Source organism: Artemia sp. Qi Xiang Cuo, chromosome 14 (genome assembly GCF_049724085.1).
Source record: "Artemia sp. Qi Xiang Cuo chromosome 14, ASM4972408v1, whole genome shotgun sequence".
Classification (NCBI taxonomy): domain Eukaryota; kingdom Metazoa; phylum Arthropoda; class Branchiopoda; order Anostraca; family Artemiidae; genus Artemia; species Artemia sp. Qi Xiang Cuo.
The window spans coordinates 24,313,505-24,329,440 of NC_142807.1; the positions used below are offsets into that span (position 1 = coordinate 24,313,505).

A 15,936-nucleotide genomic window follows, 5' to 3' on the forward strand; every position below is an offset into this window, starting at 1 on the left:
GGAACGTTACCTCTTACAAGAGTTAAATCCGTCGTCAAATAGTGTTTCGGCCTTGTTAGATGCCCAATGAATGGTTTTCCTAAACCTCAAAATAACTTTTTATTTTGGCAAGAATCGATTTGTTTTACCACTTACGATATATAGAAGCTTTTTGATGAGTAGGTATTGTTCCCCATCTGGCAGCAATTGCTTTCAAGAATAAAGGGAGACCATAACTCAAATGATAGGTAACGAAAGCGCAGAGCTATTTCGTAATCACAAAAAGAGAACAAATGCGAAAAGCATGAAAGTAAGCACTCGGCTTTTTCAAATCTACTTACATAACGATTTTACGTCTTTAAAAGTTTTTAGAGGCTTATAAGCCACTTGATTTTTTTCTTTTTTTTTCTCCTGATTTTTCATTTATATTTGGAGATCTCCACTTTTTCATGGAGATCTTTTTATGATGTCTTTTTCCTTTTCCACTTGTAGTTACAATGTTTTGAAATTGTCGTATCTTTCATAACGTTCCATATGTTGCTTTTCAGGCTATTGACAAGTGTGACTGCAGTTCTGACCAATCAACTATGCATCTTAAGTCAGCTCTTTGGACAGTTGGCCATGTTGGCGGTGCTTCAAGTGAGGGTTTAAAACTTGTTCAAAGTCATGGAGACGTTTTATTAAAGATCTGTCGCATTTCCAGCTCTTGTCGTAGACTATCTGTTCGTGGTGCTGCTTTCTATGCATTGTGTCTTATTGTAAGGACATCCGAAGGGGCAGAGGCTTTGAAACGATATGGTAATTTTATGTTGTTTTATAGTGTTCGGTATTTTCAATAAAGTATTGCGAAAATTTCTGCCACTCCGGGACTAATTTAATTAAATCTGTGTATTATAAAGTTATAGCATTGGTGATTCTACCCCGGTCTACCCTGTTTTGTCTCATGGCTGAGGGATTGAGCTGAAACTTTCAGCAAAAGTTTTGTTGGAGAGCAAAGTGATTTTTTTGGGGGGAGGAGCAAACATTTTTTCTTTTTATACCTCTCGTCTGAAAGGATTTGCTGTTAGTTCAGTGAAATAAAACTGACACCAACAACTTGCAAAAGACAAAAAAAGTCTTCGAATGCTTAAAAAGTTTATAATACCTGCTATATCTTTTCTCTTCATAAGTATTGTGAAATTTTCTGCCACTCAGGGGCTAATTTAATTCAGTCCGTGTTTTAAGATTTATCATTAAAGCACTTGATTCGAACTTAATTCAGTTATGATATCTAGCAACATAATTGGTAAGTCTCTGTAAGGAAATCCATTTATTTTTACATCTAAAAGTATTGTTACTTATTATAAACATACTATGCTTATTCATATAATAAACATGTATTATTTTTACGTATGAACCCACTTGCTCAGTACGTGAAGCATCCAACTTTCATTTCGGGGTTGGAGTTCAGTATTGGGCTTTTTTCCGCGTGTGGAAATAAAGTATCAGAAATATATTCCTTCTTCAGCAACAGTTGCATTTGTTAAGGGGGGAGGGGGAATCTTTTCTCTTCATAAATGAGTATTATAAAGTTATAGCATTGATGATTCTACCCTGATCTACCCCGTTTTGTCTCATGGCTGAGGGATTGACCTGAAACTTCCAGCAAAAGTTTTGTTGGAGAGCAAAGTGATTTTTTTTTGGGGGGGGGACAAAGCATTTTTTCTTTTTATACCTCTCATCTGACAGGATTCGCGGTTAGTTCATTGAATAATAAGACTGACACCATCAACTTGCAAAAGAAACAAAAAATCTTTGAATGCTTAAAAAGTTTACAGCAGGCATTTTGCTCTATTTTATGCTAATGAAATAACGTAAAATAATTAATTAATGGATATTTGTTCGATTGGAATCTCTGGCTGACGCGTAGACCTAGTAATGGAAGGCTCTCAGTTAATTCTAGCTAAAACTGCATTTTAAATGCAATTATATCTGTATCCAAAATAATCTATGTCATTATTATGAAAATAGAAAGAACAAAACTCTGGGTTTTGCTTAAACGCAAAGCATTATTAGTTGACGTTGGAAAGTTATAACAACTTTAAGGAATTTAACTGCTTTGTATTTAGGAGCTGACTCCTCAAAGACTGCTTTATTGGCAAGATTTACTTTAACCATCAACCCTCTATGTATTTGAAAAGGTAAAATCATTCTGCTTTTCAAACCATCCCAGGTAATGGCTTTGTTGGTAAAGAGCAGCAGTCGTCCATGGTGAGCAAAATTAAACAAGAAAGAATTATGACAACAATATACTATTACCATAAGGAAATTTTCAGGATTTTAGAAACGGGATAAACACACTCAAAGTTTTTTCTGGGACTAATCTATGAGCCGTCAGGGTTGATTTAAAAAATTTCTTTAATCTGTGCAATTTTTATGCATTCGCTGTTTATGTTTATGACCAACCATAGGATATTCATTTTATAAAATTAGTATCTAGCTCATTACTTTTTTTTAATTTCAATAATCCCACCTTCTCCCCTCTCAATTGTACTTCATTACTCTCCCTGGCCGATTACTACTTTTACGTACCAATTAATTAATTAATTGGTACCAATTAAACTTAAAAACAAACAAATTTAAAAACATTTCCACGTCGAAAAAGTCCTTAAGTTTTAGCAGCCAAAAATAAACAAATATAATCTTAGGGTTTCTGCAATCAGCTACCTATGTTTGACATCTTTCTAGCCGTTTATCAGAGCCCCCCTCCATTGCAGAATTTCTCTTCCACGGTGGTAAAAAATTGAAAAAAAAAATTAAGAAAAATGAGCTGTTTTTGTCGCTTCAAAATTTTACTTTGTTTACCGTAAATTTCCTTCCTCTTAGTTTACTAATTAATATCCTAAATTTATTCAAATGAAAAAAAGGGTCTTTGTATCCTGTTACACAATATTGCACTCAAGTTTTAGCAATGTTTTTCATTTCTATCTTTTTTTTAACTTGTAAACCCCTTTCTAACTACACAAATAAAAAAAAAAAAAACGAAAAAAAAAAACAAATGACCATGAAAGTCAACACAAACCTGTAAAAAATTTTCAAACTTCCAAGAATTTATTACTATTGAAACTTCGAAACAAACAAGAAACTTTTTGTGTGTGTGTGTGTGCTTCATATCTATGTTGTTAGTTTTTGTCTTGTATCTACCCATACATTTTCCATTATTCATTTCCAAACGAGGCTGCAGAGTCTTTTCTAAGATTGGGCTCTACTTTATTTCTATTCCTAAGTTGAAAAATGTTAGGGTGTCTGATATGAAAATGAGGGGGGGGGCTTTAGCGAGTATGCATACAAATAGTTTGCCTGTTTCTGAAACTAATTAAATAGAGAAAAATATATTTATGTCTTAGTATAAATTTCTACATATCTGTTGATTGTACTGACAGTATTTATTTTCAGCACTTGTTTCCAAAGTGTGAAAATGTTGGTTTTAATTGCTTTTTTTGGCTTATAAAAATGAATCAGTTCCATTTTATTCGTTTCTATAGAAAGTATTCTAGATAACTCAATGAAGTGTTTAATAGTGGACTATATTGTATATACTGTGAAAGCTCTTTTCTCTTTTTGTGTCTTTCTCTTTTTGTGTCTTTCTCTTTTTGTGTCCCATTAGTCGAAGCGAGTAGCTTTGTAAAGACACATTGACTGCTCAATTTACCATAATTTATTGTTTTTTTTTTTTTTTTTTTTTTTTTTTTCATTTAAGGAATTTAGATTTTAAGCTTCGGTGAAAAAAAATATTTAATTTTTTTGATGAGGAATATTAATAAAAAATTTAACTTTTTTTTGTGCTTTTTTTAAAATTCAACCTTCTCTTCCATTACTGACACTAATAGATTTAGATTCCAAAACCAATAATTATATTTATGTACTGGATCATGGATCATGAACTTCTACTTAAGAAGCGTAAGGTGTATGGTTTGAGGGTTAGATCATTAAATTTTTTAAGAAGTTTTTTAAGTAATCGTTATCAGTATGTCCAACTAAAGGATTCTTCTTCCCAAAAAAAAGCGTATTTAAGTAGGTGTTCTGCAAGGATCAGTTCTCGGTCCTATATTATTCTTGATATTTATTTATGATTTACCAAATTGTCTAAATAATTTTTGCTATAGAATAAATGAACTAACGGTAAACCCGACTAATGAAACAGTTTCACTTTTTGCTGATGACACAACAGCCATTAGCACAACTAAAACAGCGGAGTTGCTGTAGATGTCCACGAATGAATCAGTTAATAGAACTATAGCATGACTAAGGTTAAACAAATTAAGGATCAACATGGCTAAGTCTAACTTTATTATTTTCTCGCGATCATCAAACTTTTACCCATGGGTCAAGGAATTAGATATGCCCAATGGCGTTATAAAACGGACTGCGTCTTTTAAATACCTTGGGATTGTGATAGATGAAACTCTATCTTTTAAGGAACATGTAACTTTAACTAGCAAAATTCTGGCAAGAAATCTCGGTATAATGAAGAAACTCCAACATTGTTTTCCCAAATCTGTCCTTCGCCATCTTTATTTTTCTTGAATACACCCGTATATACTTTATTGTTCGAGTATTTGGCTCTCTACTTTTTCTTCTATCCTAAAATCAATAAGAGTTCTACAAAATCGTGCAGTAAGAATTTTAGCCGGTATATCTCCACGCAAGTCTGTTCGGGAAATTTACCCAACTTTAAAAATTTTACCGGCTGCAGGCCTTCATGAATTCTACGTATTGTGGTTTATTTTTGGACTGCAGCAGGATGTTCAGCCTCGTTGTTTGGGTGATTTATTGTCCATTAGGTCTACTGTTCATTCTCATGATACAAGGCGTAGCGCGGACTTCTGTGTACCTAGAGGTATATCTTCCCGTTCATGTTTTTCTGTTTTTTATAGAGGTACGCGGAAATGGAATAGTTTGGATAGTGATATTAAGACTATTGGTGACCCCAATATTTTTAGAAAAATCATTAAGGAACTGCTTTTTGCTGAATATGAGTTTTGACTGATTGATTGACTTATTTATTGTGGGGGTTTTGTTGATAAAATGTTCCCAGAGGAAGTATAATATATGATATTATTTTGTATTTATTGTTTAGTGTGATGGTATTAGTGGTGTCGGTGGCCAAGTGTTCTTTGTTTTAAGGATTTTGTTTTCTCTACCTCCCCACGGACAAACTTTGCTTTTTAGGGGAGGAAGCAATAATTTTTTGTTGATATGTTGTTTTTTTTTGTTTTTTTTTTCAATAAATCCTTCAATCCTTACTGCCTAAAATTCAAAACCAATAAATTATAAATATATACCATTTTAACTAATCCTTAATTTTGAGAGTTGAAGTCTAAAGTTTTTGATATTCTGCTACCAATCAAACAGTTCGTGGTAACGAATTGTAAGTAAGAAGCGACCCGGCTCAATAGTAACCGAAACTCTAAAAAACGGGATACTAATAGATACATCAAAAGAATCAAATTTCAATGCTGATTTCAAATATTTAAGTTTCATCAAGTTTAGTCCTGCCCATCAAAAGTTACGCACCTGAGAAAATTTGGCTGATTTTTGTAAAATGGTTGAAAATATAATAAATATGTCTTTAAACAAGTTTTTCAACGGAAAGTAAGGAGCCACATCGAAATTTAAAACGAACAGAAATTATTAAGTATATGATTGGGTTCGCCCCCTAGTCAATACCTCGCTCTTTAAGCCAAAGATTTTTTAGTACTTTCATAAGAGCTATTTATTCAAATTAACGGCCTTTGTGATTAAGGGGTCATTTTAAATGAATTGGAAAAAAATTTGTACTTTAACTTAAAGTTAATGGTTCTACATAGAAGGCGAACCTCCTAATACTCGTATTAAAAATATATAAACTGGAAAGTTCATTACGTACACTAGTGCTTAGTCAAAGCATGCATGAATCTAATAAAAATATTTACGAATCAACTTGAACATCTGTCGAGAAAGTCATTTAAACAGATAAAAGCATAATTAATATGCAATTTCTTTAATTATTCATGTACGGTGCGCCAAAATCAAAACCTCCATTAATTCAAAAACGTTCAAAAATTAAATAAAAAAAAACAATTTTTTCAACTGAAAGTAAGGAACAACATTAAAACTTAAAACGAACAAAATTATTCCGTATATAAAAGGGGCTGTCCCCTCCTCAACGCCTCGCTCTTTACGCTAAAGTTAGACTCTTTCTCACAACTCTAATTTTAAAACAATAAAAAACTTTAGCGTAAAGAGCGAGGCGTTGAGGAGGAGACAGCCCTTTCTGTTCCTTACTTTCAGTTAAAAAAACTTGTTTTTTTTATTTCATTAGCATTATGAAAATCTGCATAGCTGTTATGCAGGATGTCCTTCCGTCATAGGGTACCCCCTCTACTGCGGAATCAAAATTACGAAAATTTGACAAAAATGCTTTTCATTCACTCTAAAATTTCCATAAATTCAATTCAATACGCACATTCATTCTAGACTATCTTTCTCAACTCAGAATCCCTCCTCAACTCTCTGTCTTACTACTGTTTCCATGCATATGTAGGCTAAGCCTCCTCTGTTGTGCTTTGAACATACATGCCAAAAATCCTGTCTGAATACTTTTTCCATGAATGTATAGGCTAAGCCTCTTTTGTTGTGCTTTAGACATACAGGCCAAAAATCCATGCACGATTCTGATATCAGAAGCGTGTAGCCTGATCTCTGCACTAGACTGTATGCATGAAGGCTCTGTTTTGACATTGGATGTTTTACTAAAATGGCTTAACCAGTTAATTCATTTAATGAGCGAGGTTAAACCCCGTTGAAAACTGCCAACATTCTCCCTGGCTTCATGCCAGGTGGTGGTTGACATGACATGCCTAGAAACCTTCGAGTTCTATTCTCTGTACCGACAAAAATCTACGAAAAGTTAACATTAAAAAGCTTTATCATTGATTTGGTATGCATAATCAAACGATCGCCAGTACAAAACCGATGGAAACAACCTACATGAGACTACTTTGTAACTGTAGAAACAAGAGTGGATTCGGCTTCTGGATCAAAGACATGGCATGAGATAATGTAGGTTGATGTCGCAAACACTTTGAAGACAACCTAATGAAACCTTTATACCCCCTTGCTGCCGCCCTCGCAGCTGTCATAAAAAAGAATATGTTATTAATCATTCTTTATCACTTAATGTACATCTCTCGGAAATTGCGATTTGATTCTTTTATCGTCAAAATTAATACGTTAAGACAAAGGTGCAACTTACCTCTTACAGAATGTCGCGCTACTTCGTCTGTCGAGGGTTCTATGCTAAGCTAACCTTTCTTAAAGTGCCCATCTCGATTGGATCTGATTGTTTTGTCAGAAAGCCCAGAGTTACTCTTCGCTCTAAAAGCTTTCTTCCATCTGAGTTGGTCACCCCCCTATATAAGCCAAAGATGTTCACCAAATATGACCTACTGTATAAGACCTGTTGATGGAAATGGCTTTATATCGGGGCCCCAAAATCTAGCTTGTATAAATCCAGAGGATTCAAAAGTGAGCTAGTATAGTAGACTGTAACAGTACTATAGGGCAACTGCTGCCTTTAAAGGCAAAGCTCTATGTGATGACTGTCTTTCTTAACCACACCCACTTGGTTTTTCTGTGGAGGTTTTTTTTTACTCTTTTTCAGGCCAACAAGACAAACTCGTAGGTACATCTGTTTTGATTGCCAGAAGGAGGAAAGCCTAAGAAAGAGTACGTGAAACTTAGCTTCGCTCAGTACTACAAGTATTTATGGAACCGTCTCTTTCAGAAGGTTTTTCCATCAAAACCAACTGTTGGCTCCATCAAGCGAAGGTTAACTGGTCCTTGAAACCTAAGGATCAACCTAGACAAAGGCTTAGCGGCATACTTGGCAGTTCTGATGTATCTGGTGCTGGGGAGAACGTATAAGAAGGGGAGGTCTATATTTCAAACCTTTTCAAAAGCGGAGACATGTTAATTTTAACTAAAAGAATAAAGTATGTAATTCACAGTTGAAAATGGCAACATTGGCCTATCATGGTATTATGCGTCAGTCTCATCATGTATGCACACTGTACTAAACCTTGGAGGGAGGGATCCTAAAAGATTATTTTTTGGCCATAGCTTTTTTAGGAGAAGTACTCTTTGGACTTGTCTCTCTTAGGGGGGGGGGGGGCTCTTATACCCAATGTATTCTGACATTGGTATCTTCATTTGAGGTTACTGTTTTTTAAAATGGTTTTATAGTATATAGAATCCTATCTGCTTAAGCTAGTAGGGGGTCTGTTCTTATAGATCCCATTCTGTTATAGTATTCTTATGTGTGAATGTTTTTTAAAACTGTTTTGCCATTTAGGCTGGATTGCTGTTAGACACGATCACCATGAACAATGGCCCATAGTGTCAGAAGATGAGTGGGAATTTGTCACGGGATATGAAACAATTCATTCAGAATTGAGCGGTATTGTGTCAGAACGTAATAGGACTACAAGTCAGTGTTCCGATAAAAGTGTGTCATTTGCTGATGAAATTGATTTTATAGAAGCTCTTGATGTGCATGTAGAAGAAGAGAGCGAAACTGTAAAGTGGGATTTAGATTCTTTAAGTACTTCTGCATCAAATCAGGAATCCATTGAAAAGAGGAAATTCCAATTTTTTCCTCTCAGAAAAAAAGCGAATACGTTACCTAGAACTGTTCCTTCAACACCAGTTATTCACCGCAGAACTCAAAGTATGTCGGAAGGTGGTCCAAGCAGAATTTTAAAAGTAATAAGGGAATCTTTTCGCTCACGACGAAGGTCAGTGACACGTAATGACTCCCTTTCGGACATAAGCACTCCCGGTAGCTCAATGTCGCCTTCCTTCACTATGAGCTCGTTCAAGGAACGGTGGAAGCTTTTTCGTCATTCCAAGTCTTATGAACCTACGAGCCCAACTATATCAGTTACTTCTGAGGCAGTTGCTACCTCAGCGTCGCCTCCTTCTATTTTAGAGATTACCCCACCAACTACAAACGTGTTAGAGATTAGAGATGAGCCTAGTGTCTCCTCAGAACTCTCTACATCCCTTTCTGAACGCTTAAAACAGAAAAGAAGTGCCTTTTTTGCTGATCTCGAAGCTACGCCTGTTTCTTTGTCTGAGAAAAATGAATTGACTGAAAAAGGAACGGTTGCTTCTGCTGTGTCTGAAAAAGAAAGTAAGGAACCCGAATTTTTGCTGGATATGCCAAAGTTCCTAGTAAATTCCCATAGTGTCGGAGGAGTAGTTCAAGCCAGGAAACGGAGTATTCTAGAATTGCCAAAACAGTAAGTACTGCGCGAATTCCGTATTTTATTGCTACATAGTCGAGTTTTTTTTTTTTTTTGAAAAAAATTTTTTGAATTGGGATGCTTTGGCTAAGCGGAAAATTGAAATTTTTTAAATAGTGTTCAAAGGAATAGTTGGATTTATTTATTATTGTTGGCGTTTTTCCTACACTTTAGTTTAATACTTTTTTCCCAATTTAGTTTTCCGCCACATTTTTTTTATTTATATATGTATATAATTTAGCATCTTCAGGACTTTTATGGTGAGGTAATTGGTATCGATCAAACACTGGCCAATCTATACAATTTCAGGTGTTTGGAAATAAAAAGCGTCAGCATAGTAAACGAGGCATCAGTAGAAGGAAACCCATGATAAATAGTGAACTTTTTTGCCAGTCGATAAAAACAAAAATAAATTAATCTTATCTGTAACAGTGCTTTTTCCTTGTTAAGAAAACAATAAAACAAAACGTTGCCAGTCAGACATGTTTTTTTTTCTTCTTTTTTTTCACATAAAGCGAAACCGTAAACAGTAAAAGAAAGCAGGAAAAGCTGAATAATATTGATTAATCTTATTGAGGTGTAAAACCAAATTTCTGACCATGAGCTATAGAGATTATATGTGGCATTTTCTTTCGATAGTATGTATTTTAAACATAATTTGTAAAGGCTATATTATCGCTTAGCGAGGCATCTTATCGCTTCGGTATCTTAGATACCAAAGCCGCGTTTTCAGGCTCAGCGGGTTCGGACACGGGTTGTTCAAGTTTCAAGTTTCACTCATCTAGTTTCAAGTTTCTAGTTTTTCGTCTAGTTTCAACGGGTTCGAAGTTTCAACCCCGTGTTTGATGCACTGATGCACAACGCTTGATGCACTAGACGAGAACAACCTGTTTTCGAAGACGGGTTGTTCACGGCTCAGCATATATATATATATATATATATATATATATATATATATATATATATATATATATATATATATATATATATATATATATATATATATATATATATATATATATATATATATATATATATAGGCGCCACCTCAACAGAGCACACGACCACCAACAACACTACGCCCAGGCAACTACTACTAGCGGGTCGTGACACCACCAGCGCGCCAAAGGCGTACTGCCATTAGAAGAGGTGGTAGTGTTCGGGCAAATTTAAACTCATTTTGTGGCAATTCATTATTGTGTCAACCACAAAGTCGGAGCTTTCCCTTCTCTTTTGGTTTAGTATTTCGATTTTCCTGATTAGAAATCAAAAAGGGCTTGCACTATCCCCAAATTGTTGAACATTTTCTTGAAAATCTATGTGTCACCCCGAAAAAAAATGTGGTTCTCCAAATTCCAAAGAATCCCGTAATAATGATGCCGCGCCTAGCAATATATCACGAGTGAGTTTCCCTGCCAAACATTCCTTTTCAAACCATACTTCTTCAATACTCTCTTGTTCATTAATTTTCGTCTCTTTTGTTACTTTGCATAAAAACCAGACAGATACAATATGCCATTACAAATATTGCAATATACACAGTTCTTCATAAGTTGACAAAAAACAGTATCGTCTTTATGAAATGAGGTTAAATCATTTCGAATGTAGTTTCCCAATCGCTATTTCTAACATCGTTCGTAGTCAAGAATTTTATTTTCAAGTCGAATAGAACTATAGAACGAATTCACTACTATACAGCTTCAGCCTTCAGTTGGATTTTGAAATTGACAGCCGACAGATTGTTTCTACAGCTGAATTGTAGGTTTGCAGACTTTTTTTTTGCTGTTTTTAGATAAGATTTTCTTTATGTTTAATACTCAATTGTTGAACGCCTGAATGTTTAATACTCAATGTTCGGAAGCTACCCCAAAAATATGACTCACAAATAAATTGTAAATTATTGCCTATAGGGGGGTGGATAGGGCGCTATCATTTTTAAGTAAAAATGCTTTATTTTTTTTTTACTGAAAGGAGGCTTACCGATAAATTAATTATTTTTTTCTTCTAAAGTGGAAACCGAAGAAAATGGTATCAAATTTCCTGGGAAACAATTGAAATATCTTTATAGATATCGAACCCCCTTCTGAGGCTTGTCGTGGTGTTGGGCATGTTGGGATTTATCAAAGCCTACTGGCCTTATTTGGATGTTGTGTGTGCTCCATTTTAGTTAGATTCTTTGGATCTTATTGAATGCCACGGCGAATCTATGACTCAGTTTTCCAATAATTTAAGGTATATCTGAATAATTTCGACATTTTTGTTGTTGTCTTTGTACCCCTTTACTCATACCCTCAATTTTTTTTAAGGAACACTAACCTGTTTAACTTTATTTTGCGTGTTTGTTTGAACCATATAGTGACATAGTTAATTATTAAGTAACTTATTTTTCTAATGAAAGCTGAGACGGTATCCTATCAAGGTGGTATCCAGAGGGGAGGGGGTTGGGGTGTATTACATTTAAATGATAATATCTCAATTTTTTTTTATTAAAAGAAGGGATCCCAAAAAGTTTTTTTTTTTAATTTAAACAGAGACGGCATTTCATTAAGGTGGTATCCAGAGGGGGGGGGGGTAGTGAGCTATCATATTTAAATGATACTACCTCGATTTTTTTAAAGCAGGGGGGCCAATAAGTTAATTTTTTTTTTTTTTTAAGCAGAGACGGTGTCTTATCAAGATAGTATCCATAGGGGGGCATAGGGATTTATTATATTTAAGTGATAGTACCTTGATTTTTTTTTTTTTTTTATTGAAAGCAGGGATGCCAAAAAGTTGAAAAGTTGACAAAAATTAATAAGATTTTTGTGAGTTATACTTGATACAGCACTTGCATGGTTTTATCATCCAAAGGGAAAGGGACATATGCGTCCAACCTGGTTTTTTTTTTTTTTTTGATGAAAAAACGGGTTTAATTTGAAAACATTCATTCATAAGTACCAGGCAGATTCATACTAAAACGAATTGGTGTGACGAAAGCGATATCGACATCCCCACCTATCGTTGCGCTCGAGTGACAATGGCGCCCTTGGCTCAGTGTCCAAGTTACATTAAAATGCCAGGTCATCATAAAAGCTTTCAATTTGGGAGGTTCAAGGAGGAGTCTTTGACAGTCTTATGACCTCAGGGTACTATATGTTGCAACGTTCTTACGTATCTACAGTGGTTTAAAAAATTCGATCACCGCACAAATGATTACTAAAAATATGCACAAATATAACAAATGCAACTTTTGGAATATTATAACACTCTTTTCAAAGCTTTGAAGAAAAGCAAAAAAGGGTAAATATCCCCAACTACTCTTGAAAGCTATTTTAAAAAGAAACTCTTTGAAGATTTCCATGGAAATGACCATAGCAGAAGCTTTGAGCCTGGGTGGGAATCTAAGAGGAGTCTTTGAGTATTTTGACCACAGGTGACTTATTGTTGCGACTTTCTTAAATTCCGTAATTTTTGTGAGCATTTGGAAATCAAAGCTTTAACTCAATAACTGATACTAAGTGTCCTAACATTTTGCTTGGATTAAAAGTGACGAACTTGGATGAAAATCTGATCATCTTCCTAAAGCTATTTCAGTCTGCATATTATTTCATTTAATTACATTTAAAACGGATGAGTTTTTCATTTTTTACCAGAAAATAGCTAACATTTAATTTTTCTCTATACCGAATAAACCATTAAGTGTTTTTTTTTTTGATTGTAATTGAAGTGTTCTCATGTGAAGTGTTCATCATGTATTATTCAATTTGATAACTTTACTCATTTTAGATGTAGTTTATAATTTTACTGATATTAGGTATTTATCAATTTATAATTTGGAATGAATCCCCAAAAGAAAATAAACGAATAATATCCAAAAGAGTAGCCAAAAGCAATAAAAAAGCAGAAGTTCAGCCTGAGCGTACATGCCATATATTCTATAAAGAAGCCAAAAAACTTTAAAATGCATTTTTTTAAATTATAATTAAAAACCAGTTTTTAACACAAGAAGTCTTTTTAAGAATTCAAACGAGCAAAAAAAAAACAAACAAACAATCAATATCAAAGTCGCCCATTTCAACTGTTTTAAAGGGGACAAAACAGATATAGGCAAAGTGCATTATGAAAAAATTAAGCTTCTAAGTTCAAACTTACATTCAAAGTTTTTACCCAGATAACTGACGAATTTTGTGATAAGCTAGTTGAAGTTGTATATGAAGTAATGCTCGATGAAAAAAACTACTAATTTGGATAATTATTTATGTTAAGAAAACATAACTAATAGATACTTCAACTACTCGTATTATGCAAGGGTTCTGAAACGCCACAGCCATTTGATTTTTACCACATTTCTACTTCTCTTGATGAATAACGAAGAAGACCAGTTTCCAGCCAGCGACTTATGAATTTTTGAACTCATGAATGTTGTAAATTTAAGCTGTGATTTGAGAAAGACTAATGAAAACATTAATGTTTGCGGTCAACATTGGTCACGCCGGCGGCGCACCGCCGACATCTTACCGGCGGCGCGGCGCGCTGTTTTTGGCCCCATCGCCGCCGGTCTTCCCTCATCGGCGCGGCACCGGGGTCTATATATATATATATATATATATATATATATATATATATATATATATATATCAAACACGGGGTTGAAACTTCGAACGCGCTGAAACTAGACGAACAACTGGAAACTTGAAACTAGACGAGAACAACCCGGGTTCCAACCTATCCCACTGAGCCTAAAAACGGGGCTCAAATAATTGAGCACGTACTTTATTGGCCCCTGTTGGCAGCATCTTAAGTCTCTAAATTCTAATAGAAGATTTCCCACCGGCGCTATTTGTCTTATTGGTTGACACACAATCAAGCCTTTATAATTGGAAATCACTGTATCATCAGGAAAAGCATAAAACAGTATTAAGGCCAGTGTATCGTGTGAACTTTATCCAAACGCTATTATGTAGTAAATAGAAGAACTTCTGGGGAACCCTAGATTGATTACTTACAACCTTAAAACACGGCGCTGTTTATACATTGATAGATATAACACAGCCTAATTTCTGCTGGTTTCCAGTTTAAATTTGCTTTTTACTTTTATTGAAAAAAAAAAAAAATGATTTTTAACTTCTGTTATTAACAAGGATTCAGAGTTGCTTTTAGGCAATTATATGGGTTTTTGTGGCATAATTTGAAAAATAAATTTTATGTAATAGGGAAGTTGTATTTTACTAGCATGATTTTGTTGCTCGTTGATAAAAGACAAGTTTGTTTGATTTAGTTGTACCAATAGGCAGTTCTAATTTGTATATTTTGTTTCCTAATAACATTAATGTGCAGTAAGTGCAAAATATGTTCTTTCGATTTGGAACACCCTGTAACCGTAGAGGTATAATTGTTCATACCATATAATCTATTAAAGCTACATAGGGCTTGATCATGGCCAACCATTGATGTTTCTTAATTAATATTATTGTTGAAAGTCCTTGACTGTCCAGCGTAAAAGGGAAAGTCTGGCCAGCTTTTTATAATAAATGGCATAGTGACAAAACCACTAGTTATCCCAATTCCTTGAAAGAAAGCCAAAGATCCTTGTAATAATCTCTCCTAAATTATAAAATTGCTTCCTTGATTATAACTGTGTCGAGGCAAGATTTTTGTGTCATAATGTGTTAATTGGTTTATAAGACTTATTGTCAATAAATGTTGATAATTATCGATTGCGAAAGAAATACTTCTGTGAATGTTTATTTGGGCTAAATATTTGCTGTAATTTTTTTCTTTGGCAAATTATTGCCTGATTTAGTATTATTTTTCTATTAATCTCAATGTGCTCTTACAAAGGTATATTTACAAAGGAATATTTTGTTCAGTAATATATCTGGCGGTGATTTAAAAGGAGATTAGCATAGGGTGTCTGAGGAATTTATAAAGGCAAAGCATTCCACTCAGCTTAGGATTATGGGGTTTTTGCGAAGGTTGGGCCTGTAGTGGATGTTCATTTGTGTATGTATTATTAATATGTTTCCACAGTGGAAAGGGTGCCTTATGACGGAAGGGCAAAATCGGGAGGGTTAGTTTTGAGGTTTGGGAATTTATTGTAGTATACCTTGTTTTGATCAATTATCTTTGGCTACCTAAAGTTGAAAAGTGTAGTTGCAGCATTTATTTTAATGACATTAAAGTAAATTTAGGTAGAAAGGTTATCATGTCACCGAGTGGAGAAAAGGACGGAATAATTAAAAATTTTAATAAAAAATCGAAAAGACAATAAGATTTTACTAGGATATTAGGATTAAAAGCTGATTGGGTTTTGGCTTAGAGACAAACATTTGGGAAAGTAAAGAATGTTTTGTCGTAGCTAATGGCAGTCTAGACTCTAATACTTAATATGCAACAAATATCAATATTGGTGTATTGAGGTTTTGCATTGATATATCGGCTGGCTGGTAAGTTAAGTAGAAATAAATAAAATTAAAAAAGAAGAACATTCAAAAACTAAAGAAAGCAAAAGCCAATAGGTTTTAAAATGTTAGCATGATTTTTTAGTGTCTTTTCCAAAATATTCAAAAATATTTTTTAAGTACCAAAGATATTGAAATTAATTCTGATTGTTGAAATGGATTAAGTCGAAACTTTCGTGATTTACACAAAT

General features: G+C 34.2%; 1 protein-coding gene across 2 annotated transcripts in view; it reads left to right on the forward strand.

Moving 5' to 3' along the window:
* The window catches only part of rictor (rapamycin-insensitive companion of Tor), a 211,888-nt gene that overhangs the window by 140,790 nt on the left and 55,162 nt on the right, over positions 1 to 15,936 (forward strand). For both annotated transcript variants that reach the window (XM_089100085.1, XM_089100086.1), the window contains exons 16-17: positions 528 to 777; positions 8,354 to 9,302. In XM_089100085.1, the coding sequence (XP_088956211.1) occupies positions 528 to 777; positions 8,354 to 9,302 (1,199 nt within the window). The remainder of the gene's footprint in view (positions 1 to 527; positions 778 to 8,353; positions 9,303 to 15,936) is intronic.